This window comes from Anguilla anguilla, chromosome 10 (genome assembly GCF_013347855.1).
Source record: "Anguilla anguilla isolate fAngAng1 chromosome 10, fAngAng1.pri, whole genome shotgun sequence".
NCBI lineage: Eukaryota > Metazoa > Chordata > Actinopteri > Anguilliformes > Anguillidae > Anguilla > Anguilla anguilla.
In genome coordinates this window covers 1,364,946-1,379,893 of record NC_049210.1, presented here as the reverse complement: position 1 = coordinate 1,379,893, position 14,948 = coordinate 1,364,946, and the positions used below count along the sequence as shown (strand labels likewise).

General features: G+C 48.9%; 1 protein-coding gene across 1 annotated transcript in view; it reads right to left on the bottom strand.

Moving 5' to 3' along the window:
• The window catches only part of LOC118237081 (rabphilin-3A-like), a 31,244-nt gene continuing 16,296 nt past the window's right edge, over positions 1-14,948 (bottom strand). The window contains exons 5-20 of the mRNA XM_035435503.1: positions 14,309-14,428; positions 11,245-11,374; positions 10,568-10,651; positions 9,494-9,635; positions 9,282-9,323; positions 7,297-7,467; positions 6,725-6,904; positions 6,051-6,130; positions 5,707-5,781; positions 5,170-5,279; positions 4,525-4,651; positions 3,639-3,695; positions 3,223-3,377; positions 2,604-2,685; positions 1,866-1,962; positions 1-1,590 (exon numbers count right to left, since the gene is read on the bottom strand). Coding sequence (XP_035291394.1) covers positions 1,460-1,590; positions 1,866-1,962; positions 2,604-2,685; positions 3,223-3,377; positions 3,639-3,695; positions 4,525-4,651; positions 5,170-5,279; positions 5,707-5,781; positions 6,051-6,130; positions 6,725-6,904; positions 7,297-7,467; positions 9,282-9,323; positions 9,494-9,635; positions 10,568-10,651; positions 11,245-11,374; positions 14,309-14,428 — 1,783 coding nt within the window. The 3' untranslated portion in view covers positions 1-1,459. The remainder of the gene's footprint in view (positions 1,591-1,865; positions 1,963-2,603; positions 2,686-3,222; positions 3,378-3,638; positions 3,696-4,524; positions 4,652-5,169; positions 5,280-5,706; positions 5,782-6,050; positions 6,131-6,724; positions 6,905-7,296; positions 7,468-9,281; positions 9,324-9,493; positions 9,636-10,567; positions 10,652-11,244; positions 11,375-14,308; positions 14,429-14,948) is intronic.

Here is a 14,948-nt window from a genome sequence, read left to right as displayed (position 1 = left end):
GGGGTTTGGGGGGGGGGGCACCACAGGCCCATAATGCACTGCTCTTTGGGCAAACAGGGAGGGGGCTCAGACGATAGGCATGCAGAGCCGGGAGCAGCCTGTGGAGGCAGGCTTGGGCCTAGCTAAGCTGAGGCAGGACGGCTGACTGTGAGAATCCACAGCATGCTCAGCTCGGGGTCCCGGAACGCTGAGGAGCTCGGTGAACGTTCCTCCTCTCCTGAAACACCGGACATCGCAGGAGCAGTCATCACCTTATGATTTAGACTTCTAATGATGTCCGTTTGCAGAATCCAACCACTTTTGCTTTCCTTCAAAAACGCCTCCCACCGCCCCAAACACACAAAACAAGTACGATAAATATTTAAGAATCGATAAATAAGTCAACACCCAAAATCGGTCAACAGCCAATAATCGAGACCATCTCTTGTATTTCTCTAATGGGAACTATCTCAATAACTTTAAGAATTAATTCAGAAATTGCACGTCAAGAGTTTCATGTTTCTTCGATTCATCATAAAGTAAGAACCAATCTGAATTTAGCAGTGGATCAGGTCCAGGGTGATATACACAGCCTATAAATGCCATCATTACTATTACCGTATACAACTGACCATTCACCATTACTGTTCAGTTTCAATTCAGCTGCCTCTCTGAAGCCTACAGCAGCTTTACCCCATCCAGGATTCCATTAAACAGCGTTCCAATCAAAAGCCCAGTTCCCCAGCTATAAATTAACAGAGTCTCGCATCACACAGCTCCACCAGGAGCCTCAGCAGAGAACAGCTGTAGAGCGGAGTGAAGAGCAGTTTGCTACAGAAGCTCACTCATCTGTCAGCAGCGCTGGATGCTGTTTTTGAACTGGCCGCTGTAGTACATTATCATTAATATTAACAGTCATAATCAAGTCAACGGTGTGGGTTCTCCTTGGTATTTTGCTCTGTTCGGAGTGTGTTGTGAGAGAAGGGGGCGGGGCACGTTTGGGGTACCGGTCCCTCCTCGCGCTACACAGGGAACCCGAAACCTCCGGATCCCACGCGGGGTCTCCCACATTTCCTGGCGACTGCAGGGGCAGTGTGGTCATGCTCTTTAGGCGTCCGAGAATCGGGGTGTCCCACACTGATCCCCGGGAGGGGTGTCCCACACTGATCCCCGGGAGGGGTGTCCCACACTGATCCCCAGGAGGGGTGTCCCACACAGATCCCTGTGAGGGGTGTGACCCTGTACCTCTTTTTTTAACAGTCGATGGGAGGGGCGTGTCCAGAAAGAGGGCGTGGTGATGTTGGGGGTGGGGGGATAATAATGGGGGTGGGGCCAGGACAGGAGAGGCAGGTAAGGGGGCGGGTTGGGGGGGGGGTGAAGCAGTGGCTAGCTTGCTGGAAGACGAGAAATGAAAGCATCACATTGTGGGCGGGGCTGCGGGCAGGGCGGGGCAGAGGGGGCGGGGCATGCAGCGGGCCGCTCAGTCACTGGAGACGTGGTTCTCGTTCAGCAGGGTGTGCCAGCGCTCGATCTTCTTGTCTTTGTTCTTCAGGCACTCGTACCAGTGCTTCAGCCGCTCCCCCTTGGCCGTGATGCCCAGCTGGCAGCCGCCTGCAGGGGAGGGGCACAACCATCACATGACCGCGCCGCGTAGTGTCACATGACCACACTGTACAGGGTCACACGACTGTGCTGCAGTGTCACATGGCTGTCCTGCGCCGTCACATGACCACACTGCACAGTATCACATGATTGTACCCCAGTGTCATATGACCACACTGCACAGTATCACATGATTGTACCCCAGTGTCATATGACCACACTGCACAGTATCACATGATCTCGCTGCACACTGAAAGCCTGGCAGAGGACAGTCCCGGTCTTACCGATGTAGTCGTTGCACTTGCCGATGTCGTAATCCCACACTGAGACATCCAGGGTCTTCTTGGCCAGCTCGCTGTGTTTGATGTCATAGCCAAATTCCTGAAACACAGCGGGGGGTAGTTATCCCAGGGGCTCTGTGTACAGACCACAGACTGAGGGAGCTCCCTGTGTGTCTGCTCATCAGAAAACACACTCTCTTATTTCATTATTCAGTCACTTCTGCAGCTTTGTGTTTTTTACCAGATGAAATCAGCTTGTTGCAGGTTAAGGAAGGCTGTTGTGTTTCCACTGAAGTGCAGAGAATATCTTTATTTTGACTAACATACTTTACAGCAGTAAATTCTCAGACCTTGTACGAAGGCCTGTGGCTCCAGACACCAAACATGCCAAGGGCAAGAAGTGTGTGTGTGTGTGTGTGTGTGTGTGTGTCAGCTCCCTTTAGGGAACTGTGTCTGATGCCACGTTCTCAAGGACTCACAAAACATTCGCCAGACCAAGACTAAAACAAGAATTCTGATTCAAAGCCTGTTATTCCAGTTCTAAAGAATGTTGAAAGTTTAGAGGTCAATGTGTGCTTATTCAGTATTCATAATATATGATTCCACATCACCAACCAACCATTTATTTTGTTAAATGTCAGGATATGGCCACACTTTGTTTTGCCTGGTTACTGTAAGGGGAGAGAGTTCTCAGCCCAACACCACCATGCAGACCATGGATTGGTACAGCATACACCTCACCTCATTAAACTCAGGGTTCAGGGTCTTCTTCTTTGTCTGAGTCTTGTTCTTGGCTTTCTTCCCCATGTCTGGTTTCAGACAGCTACAGAGAGAGAGGGAAAGAGAGTGAGAGAAAGTGTGAGAGAGAGAGAGGGAGAATGAGAGCGAGAGAGGTCAATTCAAGGTCAAGTCCACAGTCTCTGTCATATTCTGGTCCATACAGAATTGCGTGTGGAGATTTGCAGTGTGAGAGCACACACTCATTCAACAGGTACTTACTCTAGAGCCAAGTGTTAATATCCTGCTTCTCTTATCTCAAATTAAACAGTCAGTGACTTGACGTAATGTGTTCATGATTATACAGAAACGTTTTTGAATATTATCAGCTAAGCTTAGCTGGTGCCAATTGCCATTTAAATTCAACTAAATCAGTTGAGGAAATGAACTGACATTCAAATAATTCATAGATCCTCAAAGAACATTATGGGCATTTTTCAGTTAAGGAACTGAATTTCAACAATCGTCCAGACGTTGGCTGAATTGAGATGTAACTGCCCCCAGGCGTGAGCTCAGTGTGGACCCCCCAGCCCTGGGCTCGGCCTGGACCCCCAGCTCGTGGAGCCCCAGCGTGGGGGCGTACATTTTGACGAAGGGGTCGGAGTAGCCGTTGGCGTCCATGGCGGCCAGGTGAACGCAGCGGACGACGCCCACGATGAGCCGGCCCTGCTGGGTGCTGTACATGAGAGAGATCAGGATCCGCCCCCTCTCCTCCACCTCCTCGCCCTCCTTCCCTGGCTGAGAGAGAGAGGGACACTGAGCACTGCACCCGGAACACTACACACTGAACATTACACACTACACACTGAGCACTGAACACTACAGACTGTACACTACACACTGAACATTACACACTACACACTGAGCACTGAACACTACAGACTGAGCACTAAGCACTACACACTGACCACTGAACACTACACACTAAGCACTGAACACTACACACTGAACACTGAGCACTACAGACTGAGACGCGTTGGAGTGAAGTGTGCACTCTACCTCCTCTTCGTAGAGTGATATACCTCGCGCCGCTCCTGCAGTCCCCGCCCGCTTCATCTGGGGGGGAAGGGGGTGGGACACAGTCAATACTGTTGCCATGGGCACCAAGCGGTTCTTTAATTGTTTGGATTGTGTTTGCAAGATAGCCCATTCACAGTAGCAGGAATGAGCTTGATGTTGGAAGAGGTCCAAATGCCTCAGCGTGCAGGCGCTGAGTGGAACTGGTGCTAATGTACCGCGGTGCAAGTGAGCAATGATGAGAGTCGCTGCACAGAGGTTCTGGCCCCAACAGTTAGCATGTAGCGCTGTACAATCACAGTTAGCATGTAGCGCTGTACAATCACAGTTAGCATGTAGCGCTGTACAAATACAGTTAGCATGTAGCGCTGTACAAATACAGTTAGCATGTAGCGCTGTACAAATACAGTTAGCATGTAACACTGTACAATCACAGTTAGCATGTAGCGCTGTACAAATACAGTTAGCATGTAGCACTGTACAAATACAGTTAGCACATAGCGCTTTACAATCACAGTTAGCACATAGCGCTTTACAATCACAGTTAACATGTAGCGCTGTACAAATACAGTTAGCATGTAGCGCTGTACAAATACAGTTAGCATGTAGCGCTGTACAATCACAGTTAGCATGTAGCGCTGTACAATCACAGTTAGCATGTAGCGCTGTACAATCACAGTTAGCATGTAACGTGGTTTATCCTCCTCTCTACCAGTTTCAGGTCCTGCTGAGCTCATTTTGGAGCTCTTCTTTGGGGCTCGTTAGGGGGCATTCAGTGTGTGTTTCAGATGTGTTTGGAGAGCTTATAGAGCACATTTGGAGAGTAAGCAGAGCTTGTTTGGGGGTGCGTTTAGGCTGTTGGGCTCACCGGGACCACCCTCTCCAGACACACGTTGAAGTTCTTCTTCTGGTTTATCTTCAGCTTCTTCAGCGCAACGCGAGTCTCTCCGATGAACTCGTTGTGTCCGAACTTATCCTCGTCACACACAGACAGCCTGCACAGAGAGGAAGAAAGCTTATCCTCGTCACACACAGACAACCTTTAAAACAGGAGGAAAGCTAAACGCTAACAGCAGAGCTCACTGCACACTTTACACTTCTGTTTTGCATGTAATCTGTATGTAAAATCACACTTGTTGTGAAGGGGTAGTGAAAAGGAACCCACGCAAAACTACATTTATTTCCAACGGAATCCTTTCATTACCTGCGAGGAAACCCCCAGGGGTCACTGAGAAGATTCATACGAGGCTCATGGGATATGTAGTCATTATACTGAACTACTGCTTCACCACCGGGCACTGGACATTAATTGCTTGAGTCATGCACCTGGTTAGTGTGCGAAGATTACTCTTGGGGTAAGGTATTTTTGCAGACCAATAAGATGTACAAACCTATTATCTCTATCTGTGAACAATACTCATTATTTGGAGAAATATTATTCGCAGGTACAGTTAGACTCAAGAGGGGCTCCCAGCCCACGAGAGAGGGTGTGATTGAGGACAGCGCCCCCTACCGGAGGGTCTTGCGCTGCATGTCGTCCTCGGTCAGGCCGTGGTAGACCAGCGTCTCGTTCCAGGCCGGGTTGCGGGTGTTGCGCAGTGTCTTGGTGCGGAGCTTAGTGGACTAAAGAAAAACAGGGAAGCAACATGCAAACCGTGATGAGTGAGAGTTCCTGTTTCTCAGCATGCACACCGTGATGAGTGAGAGTTCCTGTTTCTCAACATGCAAACCGCGATGAGTGAGAGTTCCTGTTTCTCAGCATGCACACCGTGATGAGTGAGAGTTCCTGTTTCTCAGCATGCAAACCGTGATGAGTGGGAGTTCCTATTTCTCAGCATGCAAACCGTGATGAGTGAGAGTTCCTGTTTCTCAGCATGCAAACTGTGATGAGTGAGAGTTCCTGTTTCTCAGCATGCAAACCGTGATGAGTGAGAGTTCCTGTTTCTCAGCATGCAAACCGTGATGAATGAGAGTTCCTGTTACTCAGCACGCAAACTGTGATGAGTGAGAGTTCCTTCTTTTACACACACACACACACACACACACACACCTTGCTGGCTCCAGGCAGAAGATGCAGCTTGACGTAAGGGTCGGCCAGGCCGTTGGAGTCCATGGGCTTCAGACCCTGTGCAGGAGACATTCACAGACTCTCACAGACAGAAGGGCAGCTGGGACACCTGCGATGGGCCTACGACTCACATACGCTGCCATGGCAACAGCAACCGCTTCAGAAAGGGAGGGGCTACGACGCGGCTAGCATTTAAACGCAAAGCCTTCGCATTTTCATTCCATTTCAGTTTCACCGGTTTCAGCCTTTCATTTTTAGGCTTCCGTGTTCTCTGGCCTTGGGAGGCGTGAGGACGGAGATGTTTTGGGACAGCGGGACCCCGTTACCTTGGCTCTCAGTATGCAGCACTGCAAGCTGCTGTTGTCCTGGTCGTACAGCAGGCTGAACTCCATCGAGCCCAGCGTGGCTGCAACAGGGCAGGAAAGGAACGCATTAGCCTGGGAAAGGCTTCACAGTAGATATGGGACAGACACGTATGCCACACGTAAGCCAGATACGGGCTAAACCAACCAGAGAAACCACAAAAACTGGTTAGACCGGAAACAGGAAATGAGACAGCGATACGCAACGATTCGCCGGGAAATATAGTCTGAGAAATCATGGATAGTATGTCAGCCAATGAAAGGTCTATTTGGGGAGAAACAGACCAGGGCCCATGTTTATAAAGCATCTCAGAACAGAAGAGCTGATCCAGGGTCAGTTTTCCCCTCCCTACATTATAACCTGATCCATTATGAGCTGCAAGGCACTGCTGATCCTAGGTCAGTGCTTCTTCTCTAAGATGCTTTATGGATGTGGGCCCAGATCTTGGCCTGAGATCCAGGTTAGGGGGGGTCAGTTCCATTTTAAATTTCAGTCAATTCATGAAACTAAATGAAATTCAATTCATAAATCGATTTGTGAGTGAAATTCAGTTACTTGATGCCCTAAATTAGGTGAATTGTGTAATTAGTGAGCTGAATTTAAATGACCAGCTGAACAGGGCCCGCCCCAATCTTACTGGCTTCGTCCGAGTCGTAGCTGTTGGCCTCGTCATCCTCCTCCTCTGGAGGCGGGGCCTGGTGGCGCGCAGGGGGAGGGTTGTAGGCCGCAGGCTGCCGTCTCTCCTCCCGTACAGCAGGGGGCGCTCTCTCCTCCCTCTGGGCCATGCTGGAGTAGCCTCTCTCCGCCTCAGGCTGAGCTGTCGGGGGGAAGGACAGGCAGACGTGTGGCAGCAGCATGAGCAGAGGCGAGTCTCTGATTGGCTACACAATCCCTGATGTTCCACACCCCCTACATCTGATTGGTTGCACCATCCCTTACAATCCACACCCCCTACATCTGATTGGCTACACAATCCCCTGATTCTCTTCTGACTTTTAATTCCCCAGATCATCACAGCACAAGAGAACTGGGTTCACAGCTGCCCTGCCTTGTTAAAAAAAAAAAGGTAAATTAAAGGCCTAAAAATGTCTTATTGTCGAGAACATCAGGGGAATTCAGGAGTGAGATCTTAATGACAGACTGAAGGCCTCCATGGAGGATGTGTGTCGCGGGGGAGCATGCAGCCCAAGTGCCCAGGCTTGCCCTCACCCTGCTGGGCTGCGGCGGGGGCCGCAGTGGGGGGTCTGGAGCTCTGGAGTGGGACGGCCTTCTTCATCACCACAGAACTGGGCTGGGCGTCGCCTTCCTCGCTGGGCCCCGCCCACGACTCAGAGGGCTTCGGGGCCACAGGAGGCCGAGCCCCCCCTCGTCCAGAGGACTCTGCAACACACACATACATACACAGATGCGTACACACACGCATACACACACACACACACACATACACACATGCACATACACGCACGTACACACACACACATACGCACGCACGCACGCACACACACACACACACACACACTTTAACTGACCATGGCCAGACAATCAGACTCCCTCATCCCTCTGTACAGAGGCAGAGAACAGTACTCAGCAAGCTTCAGCAGGACCCCTTGACCGTGCTGTCACATTTCCACATGTTTCCCTGGCGATCCATCCTCCCTCATCTGGGTGGATTTATGAGGACACAGAGCCTATAATTACCCCCGCGTGTGCCAAGGCCTGGGGGGTCCCCGCGTCGTCCCAACCTGCCCTGCCTGAAAGAGGCCCCTACCCCTGTCCCCGGATCCTGGATGGGGGGTATAATAGCGGCTGAACGCTTTGATGCTTTCACCGGGGGGGGGGGGCCACTAACGATCAAACAGACATCCCGTGAACCTGGCAGGGTTTCGTGTTAAGGAATCCAACTGTTGTGTCTTTCTACAGAACTGCACCCGCCCCTCCCACGGTCCCAGCCAATCAGAAGAAAGAGCAGAGATCAGGCGACCCTGTGGGCAGGTGGCACACCACTATTTACCGCCACAGACATCACAGAGGCGCTAAACTCTCCTGCAGGAACGTCGGCTTACAGGTTGCAAGGTGTATGAGTCACTAGCGTTCAACCAGTCAGACCTGCCCAGGAGCGTATCGCCCGTTTGAATCACAGAATCTTCTCACTGGAGCGTTCTGTCTGCCAGGGTTTAGATTTCCTACTTCCACACCAGCAGTGACACCCCATTAAGATCTCAGCCTTCGATACGCTTTTCGGTCGTTCCGGCTGAAACCGGACGCACTTCCGAGCGGTGGCAGCAGACAAAGCTAAACCGGGGAGCGAACATCGTTTTTTTAGACTCTCGCTACGAACACACATCCGTGCTGGCTAATCGAATAATAAATCAGGTTTATCAAAGCGTTTGACACTTTGATATAATAAAGACCGGGGAATGGCGCCAAAAAAATTTTCTGCTGTAGGTTTCAGTTACATTCTTAACTCTTACTCCCAAGTGATTGGCTGTGTCTGGTGGTAGCCATGACAACGCCACCTACAATTCCCGGTCCCTGTCAGAACAGATTCATTATGAAGCCAAAGTCGCAGTGTGTGGTGGTTCTAGTCCATCCCCCCTGACAGAAAAGACATGGGAAAAACCGTGAATTCAGACCATCACAGGTCAGGTTGTGGATCTGATAGGAGAAGACCCCCTGGTCTGGCAGTGCACGTCTGAGACAGAGCACAGGTGACTGTGCACCAGCGCTGTGACTGTGCACCAGCGCTATGACTGCGCACCAGCGCTGTGACTGCGGCTGCGCATGCAGTTTGGCTGCCTGATCCTAGACCAGAACTCTGGGACCCTATATGACACAGGTTTACACCCAAGCCTCAGATACAGCAGATCCAGGCTAGTGGGTGCAGCAGCATTGATACACAGTGTGTGGGTGCAGCAGCATTCATACACAGTGAGGGTGTAGCAGCATTGATACACAGTGTGTGGGTGCAGCAGCATTCATACACAGTGAGGGTGTAGCAGCATTGATACACAGTGTGTGGGTGCAGCAGCATTCATACACAGTGAGGGTGTAGCAGCATTGATACACAGTGTGTGGGTGCAGCAGCATTTATACACAGTGTGAGGGTGCAGCAGTATTAGGTTGGACTGTAGGAGACTCAGAGACCCAGTATGACAGTCTGACGATGGCGGTTGGGTGGATGTTGCCAAACTCACCTGCCGTTGGCCGTTGCACGCTGGGGGGCTGGTTCTCCACACCTGAGATGAACACACCTTTAATTAATAAAACATCGCTGCCTCACCATCACCATAGATATTCATTACATGTAGAACAATGCTTCATCAAACTGAGATACAGGTGGTGTGTCCGCACTCCAAGGCTATTGAATTTCCTGAACATCACGCTCCACTGTTATCTCTCCACTCACCACTGGGGGCGCTGGTGGGGGTCTCGGATGGGACGGGTGCCTTTTGCGGGCTGGGGTCCCTGTGTTTGGAGACGGGCATCGGTGAGGGCAGGAACTGCTTGGGCAGACCCTTAAAGAACCAGGCGCCAGAACGCTTCCACACCTGAAGACCCAGCAGAGGAAAAACAGCTTGAAATCAGCATGCCATGAACACAGCCAATATTCAATAAAGATTTTTCAATTAATCAACTGAATTTTAATGAGTTATTTAATTGCCTGCATTGCAATGGAATTGATCCAAGAAATCAAGTTATGAGCTGGAATAGTAGTAGCATTTCTTTTGGTTGTTTTGTGTGAATCAGCAGGGGCTTCTACAGGGATGTCGTGCCAGCTATGCCTGCTATGACCACTAGGGGCACCAGATCCTGCTGTAAAACACATGGAAGAGCTAAAAACTGATCTTCTGCCAAAATAAAATTAAAACACCAAGCAGGACCTCACAACACCAACTTTCTGCAGTAGAAACACCTTTAATGTCAAATTGTATGTGTCTGTGAGGAGTGAAGCATGCTTAAACTCATAATTGTTAATGACTATTCAAGTCATTAACCAAATCCAGCTATTTTGTTTCACAGAACTCTTCACACTGTGCAATTACTTCATAATAAAAAGTGTTTATAATAACCTGGATCACAAATGCTTGGTGTAAAAAGGATCTCCATATATATAATGTGAATATAACGTGTAGGTAAACAGAGGTAAGGTAAGGTGAAGTTCTTGGAAAGCTATGGAAAAAAAAAAACGGAATAATTTGTGGTTTGGTCTGACGCGAATGTCTAGCAGCTGCTATGATGCTTTTCTTCTCCCTCTCTCCCCCCCTCTCTCTCACTTACCCCCCTTCTCTCTCTTCCCCCTCTCCCTCTCTCTCCCCCCCCCCTCTTCCCCCTCTCACTCTCACTCACCCTCACCCACTTCTCTCTCTCTCACACTCCCTCTCACTCTCCCCCCCTCTCTCTCACTCACCCTCACCCACTTCTCTCTCTCCCCCCTCCCCTCATCTCCCCCTCCCTCTCTCTCCCCGTCCGTCCGTCTCACCTCTCTCTGCTCGCTGCAGATCTTGCAGAGCCACATGGTTCTGGGGCGGCAGTGATTCTGCACCCCACACCTGGTGCACATGTTCTGGAACAAACCACACAGACCCTACTGAGGGAGCAGGCAGGCAGGCAGGCACCGTGACCCGTCAATCAACAGTGCGGCCATGGCGATGAGTCAATTATGACATCATTACCAGTCAGAGTTGAGGAAGGTTGAGGAACACGGGAGCAATGGAGCCAAATCAATTGCCAGAAATTAAAAGTCCTGCCATGTGGTTCTTCTACCCATGAACTCAGCCAGCTGATTTCACTAATTAGCTCTCCCTCCTGGCTGAAGAGCTGTGCTAATTAGCAAATCCAGGTGATTAGAACAAAATACTGGGAAGGACTTTTTACTTTCTGAACCTGGATTTTCCACCTCTAATTTTCACCTGTGCTGCTCATCTTGCCCCTGGACAGCCACGTGGTCAGGTGGTTTAAGCGTCCATTTTAAACTCAGCCAAGCCAAAGATGTTATGCCACATGAGTTTACTGTCCAATCAGCTGCTTTCATTGATCATGTAATTGCTGAGTAACAGCAGACCCAGCAGCCCCTGCGGCTCTCCAGGGGCGAGAGGCGACACCGCTGGTCTTCACAGACAGGAAACAGGAAGTGGTACTTCAGCAGGGGGACGCTACCTTCTTGCAGTCCTCACAAACCACCGAGCTGACCCCCGGGACCCCCAGCTGCTCCCCACACAGCAGGCAGCGGGACACCCCGTCCCCACACACCGTCTTCTTAATGTCATCCAGCCGGTTCACCAGGCGGCTGCGGGGGGGGGGGGGGGGGGGGGGGAGAGGGAGGCGGAGTCATGCCTGGCCCAGCCAATCAGCACACACTTCCCATTACATCACTCACAGTTAGGCCTTTCGTGTCACCAGTTTATCCACCGAGGTCACATGTGGGTTTTAAAATAAATAAAAATATTTTAACGAATAATGCTTTAATAAATTTTCACCAATATTCAAAAATATAGTTTTTCAATCATATGACTGTAAAATTTTTGGTTAAGAAGTTTTGTTCAGAGGTACTCAGTTGTGCCTGAGCAAGATGAGCAAGACACTCAACTTTGCTTCACTTAACGAAATAGTTTCAGGACATATCCAGCTGCATGAATATAGATTGTATATAAAAAGAACGTAATCTGTGTAAGTCGCTCTGAAAAACAGCATCAACTAAAAGCCTTGAGATGTGAATGTAAATACTGACAGCTGGAATCCAAGAGTAATCCCTGTGAATCACCAGCACTCTAGCTGTTAGTGGAGTCCGACCACCTGTCACACTGAAAGACTCCAAATCCCAGCGTCCCCTGCCACTGACTGACAGCTGCATTACATCGTTCACAGCAGCTGCTGAACAGAAGGCAGCATGTATGGAGACCAACCCCTGGGATTTTAAGGGAAGCCTGGCTGCAGCTGGCCTGCGCAGACTCACACCGACTGCGCAGTTTGGGCTGCGGGACTGACTGGCGAAGAGAGACGTCACCTGGCTGCGTGAGTTTCGGAGGGTACACACGTTAGCCTGCGCCCTCTGGACGGCTGCAGCGTTAAACGAACTTCAGAAAAGATTCATCCAAAAGACTCACGCATTTTTATTTTTTTCTCCTTCGTAATATTTAAATAGCTTTCTTAATTTATTTTTTTACATGGTTTTAATTATCTTGCTATATTCATTGGTGTTATCGTTTTAATAAATGTGTATTTGTCAACATATTGCTGCATTTGTAATGACATTGTTGTAGCTTTTAAATGCTGAAAACTTTGTTTTGGCAAAATGGAATGAATGGTATCTTTTCACCAGAATGGAGAATTCTGAAAATTTGCTCTAAAAAAGCTCACTTACATTTTTTAAAAATCCAATGTATGTTGTGCATGAGAGATCCCAGATTTCTGCGAATCCCGCTTCTACGTTTTCCCTGAACCTTCATTTGCAAATAAATGCAAGTGTAACTGCTTATTCACAGTTTGTCGAGTTGCGCTGCTTTTTTTATCCACGCCGATTATTTAGCTAACACTCCGTTTTGTCCATATAACACTTACGGATAATTTATGTTCATTAAGGTAAAGCTGGGGGCGAATGCTGGGCCCAGACCAGTATGAAAACAGAGATAAGGCGTAAACGAATGTCACTTCGTCCCGAATTTATGAGTCAAGAAGACATTTTGGCCCGCGGCTCATTGACTGCTTTGACTGGAGGACGCGGAGCGAGATCGTTTGAAACGCCGACTTTAAAGGCGCCCGTGCGCAGAATGACATTCCGCGAGGAGCGACGCTCTCAGGGAAAATAGCAAGGCGGAGCCGCGTGCGAGCTAACTACGCACTGAACAACTTTGCAGAGATTCATTTTTATTTTTTGCTCTTGCTCGGCAACTAAATTAACAATTTGGTGGGCTAAATTTTCACAATCTACAATTGCAAAGATATTTATAGGTATTTTTATTTATCAAAATTGAAGACCTCAGATAAGATTTAGTCCTGTCACTCAAATTTAAACAGTAGAATAAATCAAATCATATTATTTATATAACAATTTTTTCAAATAAACCAGATTAGCTTCAGCTGGCAATCCCAGATGGAAAACATGAATGTGAAAATGGTTAATTACAGTCATGTAGCCAATACTTTCACTGAGCAGGAATATTTTTCTGTAATTTTACACCAGCAAGGTTAAAATGGGGCCTAGCATAGTGGGCATCACAACAGCTTGTGTGTGCAGCCTTTATCAAACTTAGTCTATGCGCTCAATGCGCTAAGCTTTCCAAAAAGGCATTTTGGTCCAATCTTCTGTACTCTGTTTTCTGGTTGCATAAATTCTGGTTAATGACTTGACACGCTGCAGGTCCCCGAGCTAGATCTAAACTTCTCACTGAGTAATGTTTGAGATAAACATTGACATGGGCGTGTGATTTTAGCATTTTCATATTGGCGGTTGCTGCACTCTATGAGAAGCTCGTTTGGAGAGGCCCACATCAGCACAGCACAACTGACACGTTGCAGGATGGTCAATGAATCACCAGAAAGGAATGGAGGATTTACCTGTGCAGCGGAAACACAGCGCCACCTTCAGGTAGATCAGGACTACGGCGCTCATACGCATCACACACACAGAACAGCACATAGAAGCTGATTGCAAATAACCCCAAATCTCCCGCGACCCCTACAAATTAATTGGCTAAAAATTGTTCTCTCCCTCTTCCCCCTTAGCTAATGTGTGGTGAGTGTTCTGGTGTAAAATGGCTGCCGTGCATCACCAGGCTCGGTGCTACACATTGGTGGTGGGTGAGGCGAGTTCCCCACTCATCACTGTAAAGCACTTTGAGCATTCGGAAAAGTGCTGTATAAATGCAATGATTCATTCATTCAGTCAAAACAATATAAAGTTCGCAGAAGATGAATACTGGAAAAGTGGACAAGTAATCATTCCCCCAGTTCAGTTCTGTGTTTTACAGGAAAACATGGAATGATTAGAGCAGGACTACAACACTGCATAATAAATCAAAACATTTTTAGAGCAGCACAAATCGACTCTAATGTGCCACTGAGAGTTTCCCTGCAGAGTCCAGCTAGAAAATACTGAAAGGTTTTTGGGGATCATTAATAACACTGAAAGGCATCATCTGGTAAAATATATTTGCAGCATATTTCATTTCACGGACTGAGAAAGGGGGAGCACTACCCCTCCACCCTGCCCCTCCCTCCTCACCCTATTCTCTCCTGCTCCATGGCCTCCATCTTCTCCGCGCGGGCGATCACGCTGTTGATGATCTCCTTCTCCTCGTCCGTCAGCTCAGGCCCCGCCCCAGGCTCTGCCGCCCAGCCACCCCTCCCAAACACACACAGTAACCGTCAGGATGTACCCAACACTTCCACACACACAGAGTAACCGTCAGGATGTACCCAACACTTCCACACACACAGAGTAACCGTCAGGATGTACCCAACACTTCCACACACACAGAGTAACCGTCAGGATGTACCCAACACTTCCACACACACAGAGTAACCGTCAGAATGTACCCAACACTTCCACACACACAGAGTAACCGTCAGGATGTACCCAACACTTCCACACACAGAGTAAAAGTCAGGATGTACCCAACACTTCCACACACACAGAGTAACCGTCAGGATGTACCCAACACTTCCACACACACAGAGTAACCGTCAGAATGTACCCAACACTTTCACACACACAGAGTAACCGTCAGGATGTACCCAACACTTCCACACACAGAGTAACCGTCAGGATGTACCCAACACTTCCACACACAGAGTAAAAGTCAGGATGTACCCAACACTTTCACACACACAGAGTAATGGTCAGGATGTACCCAACACTTCCA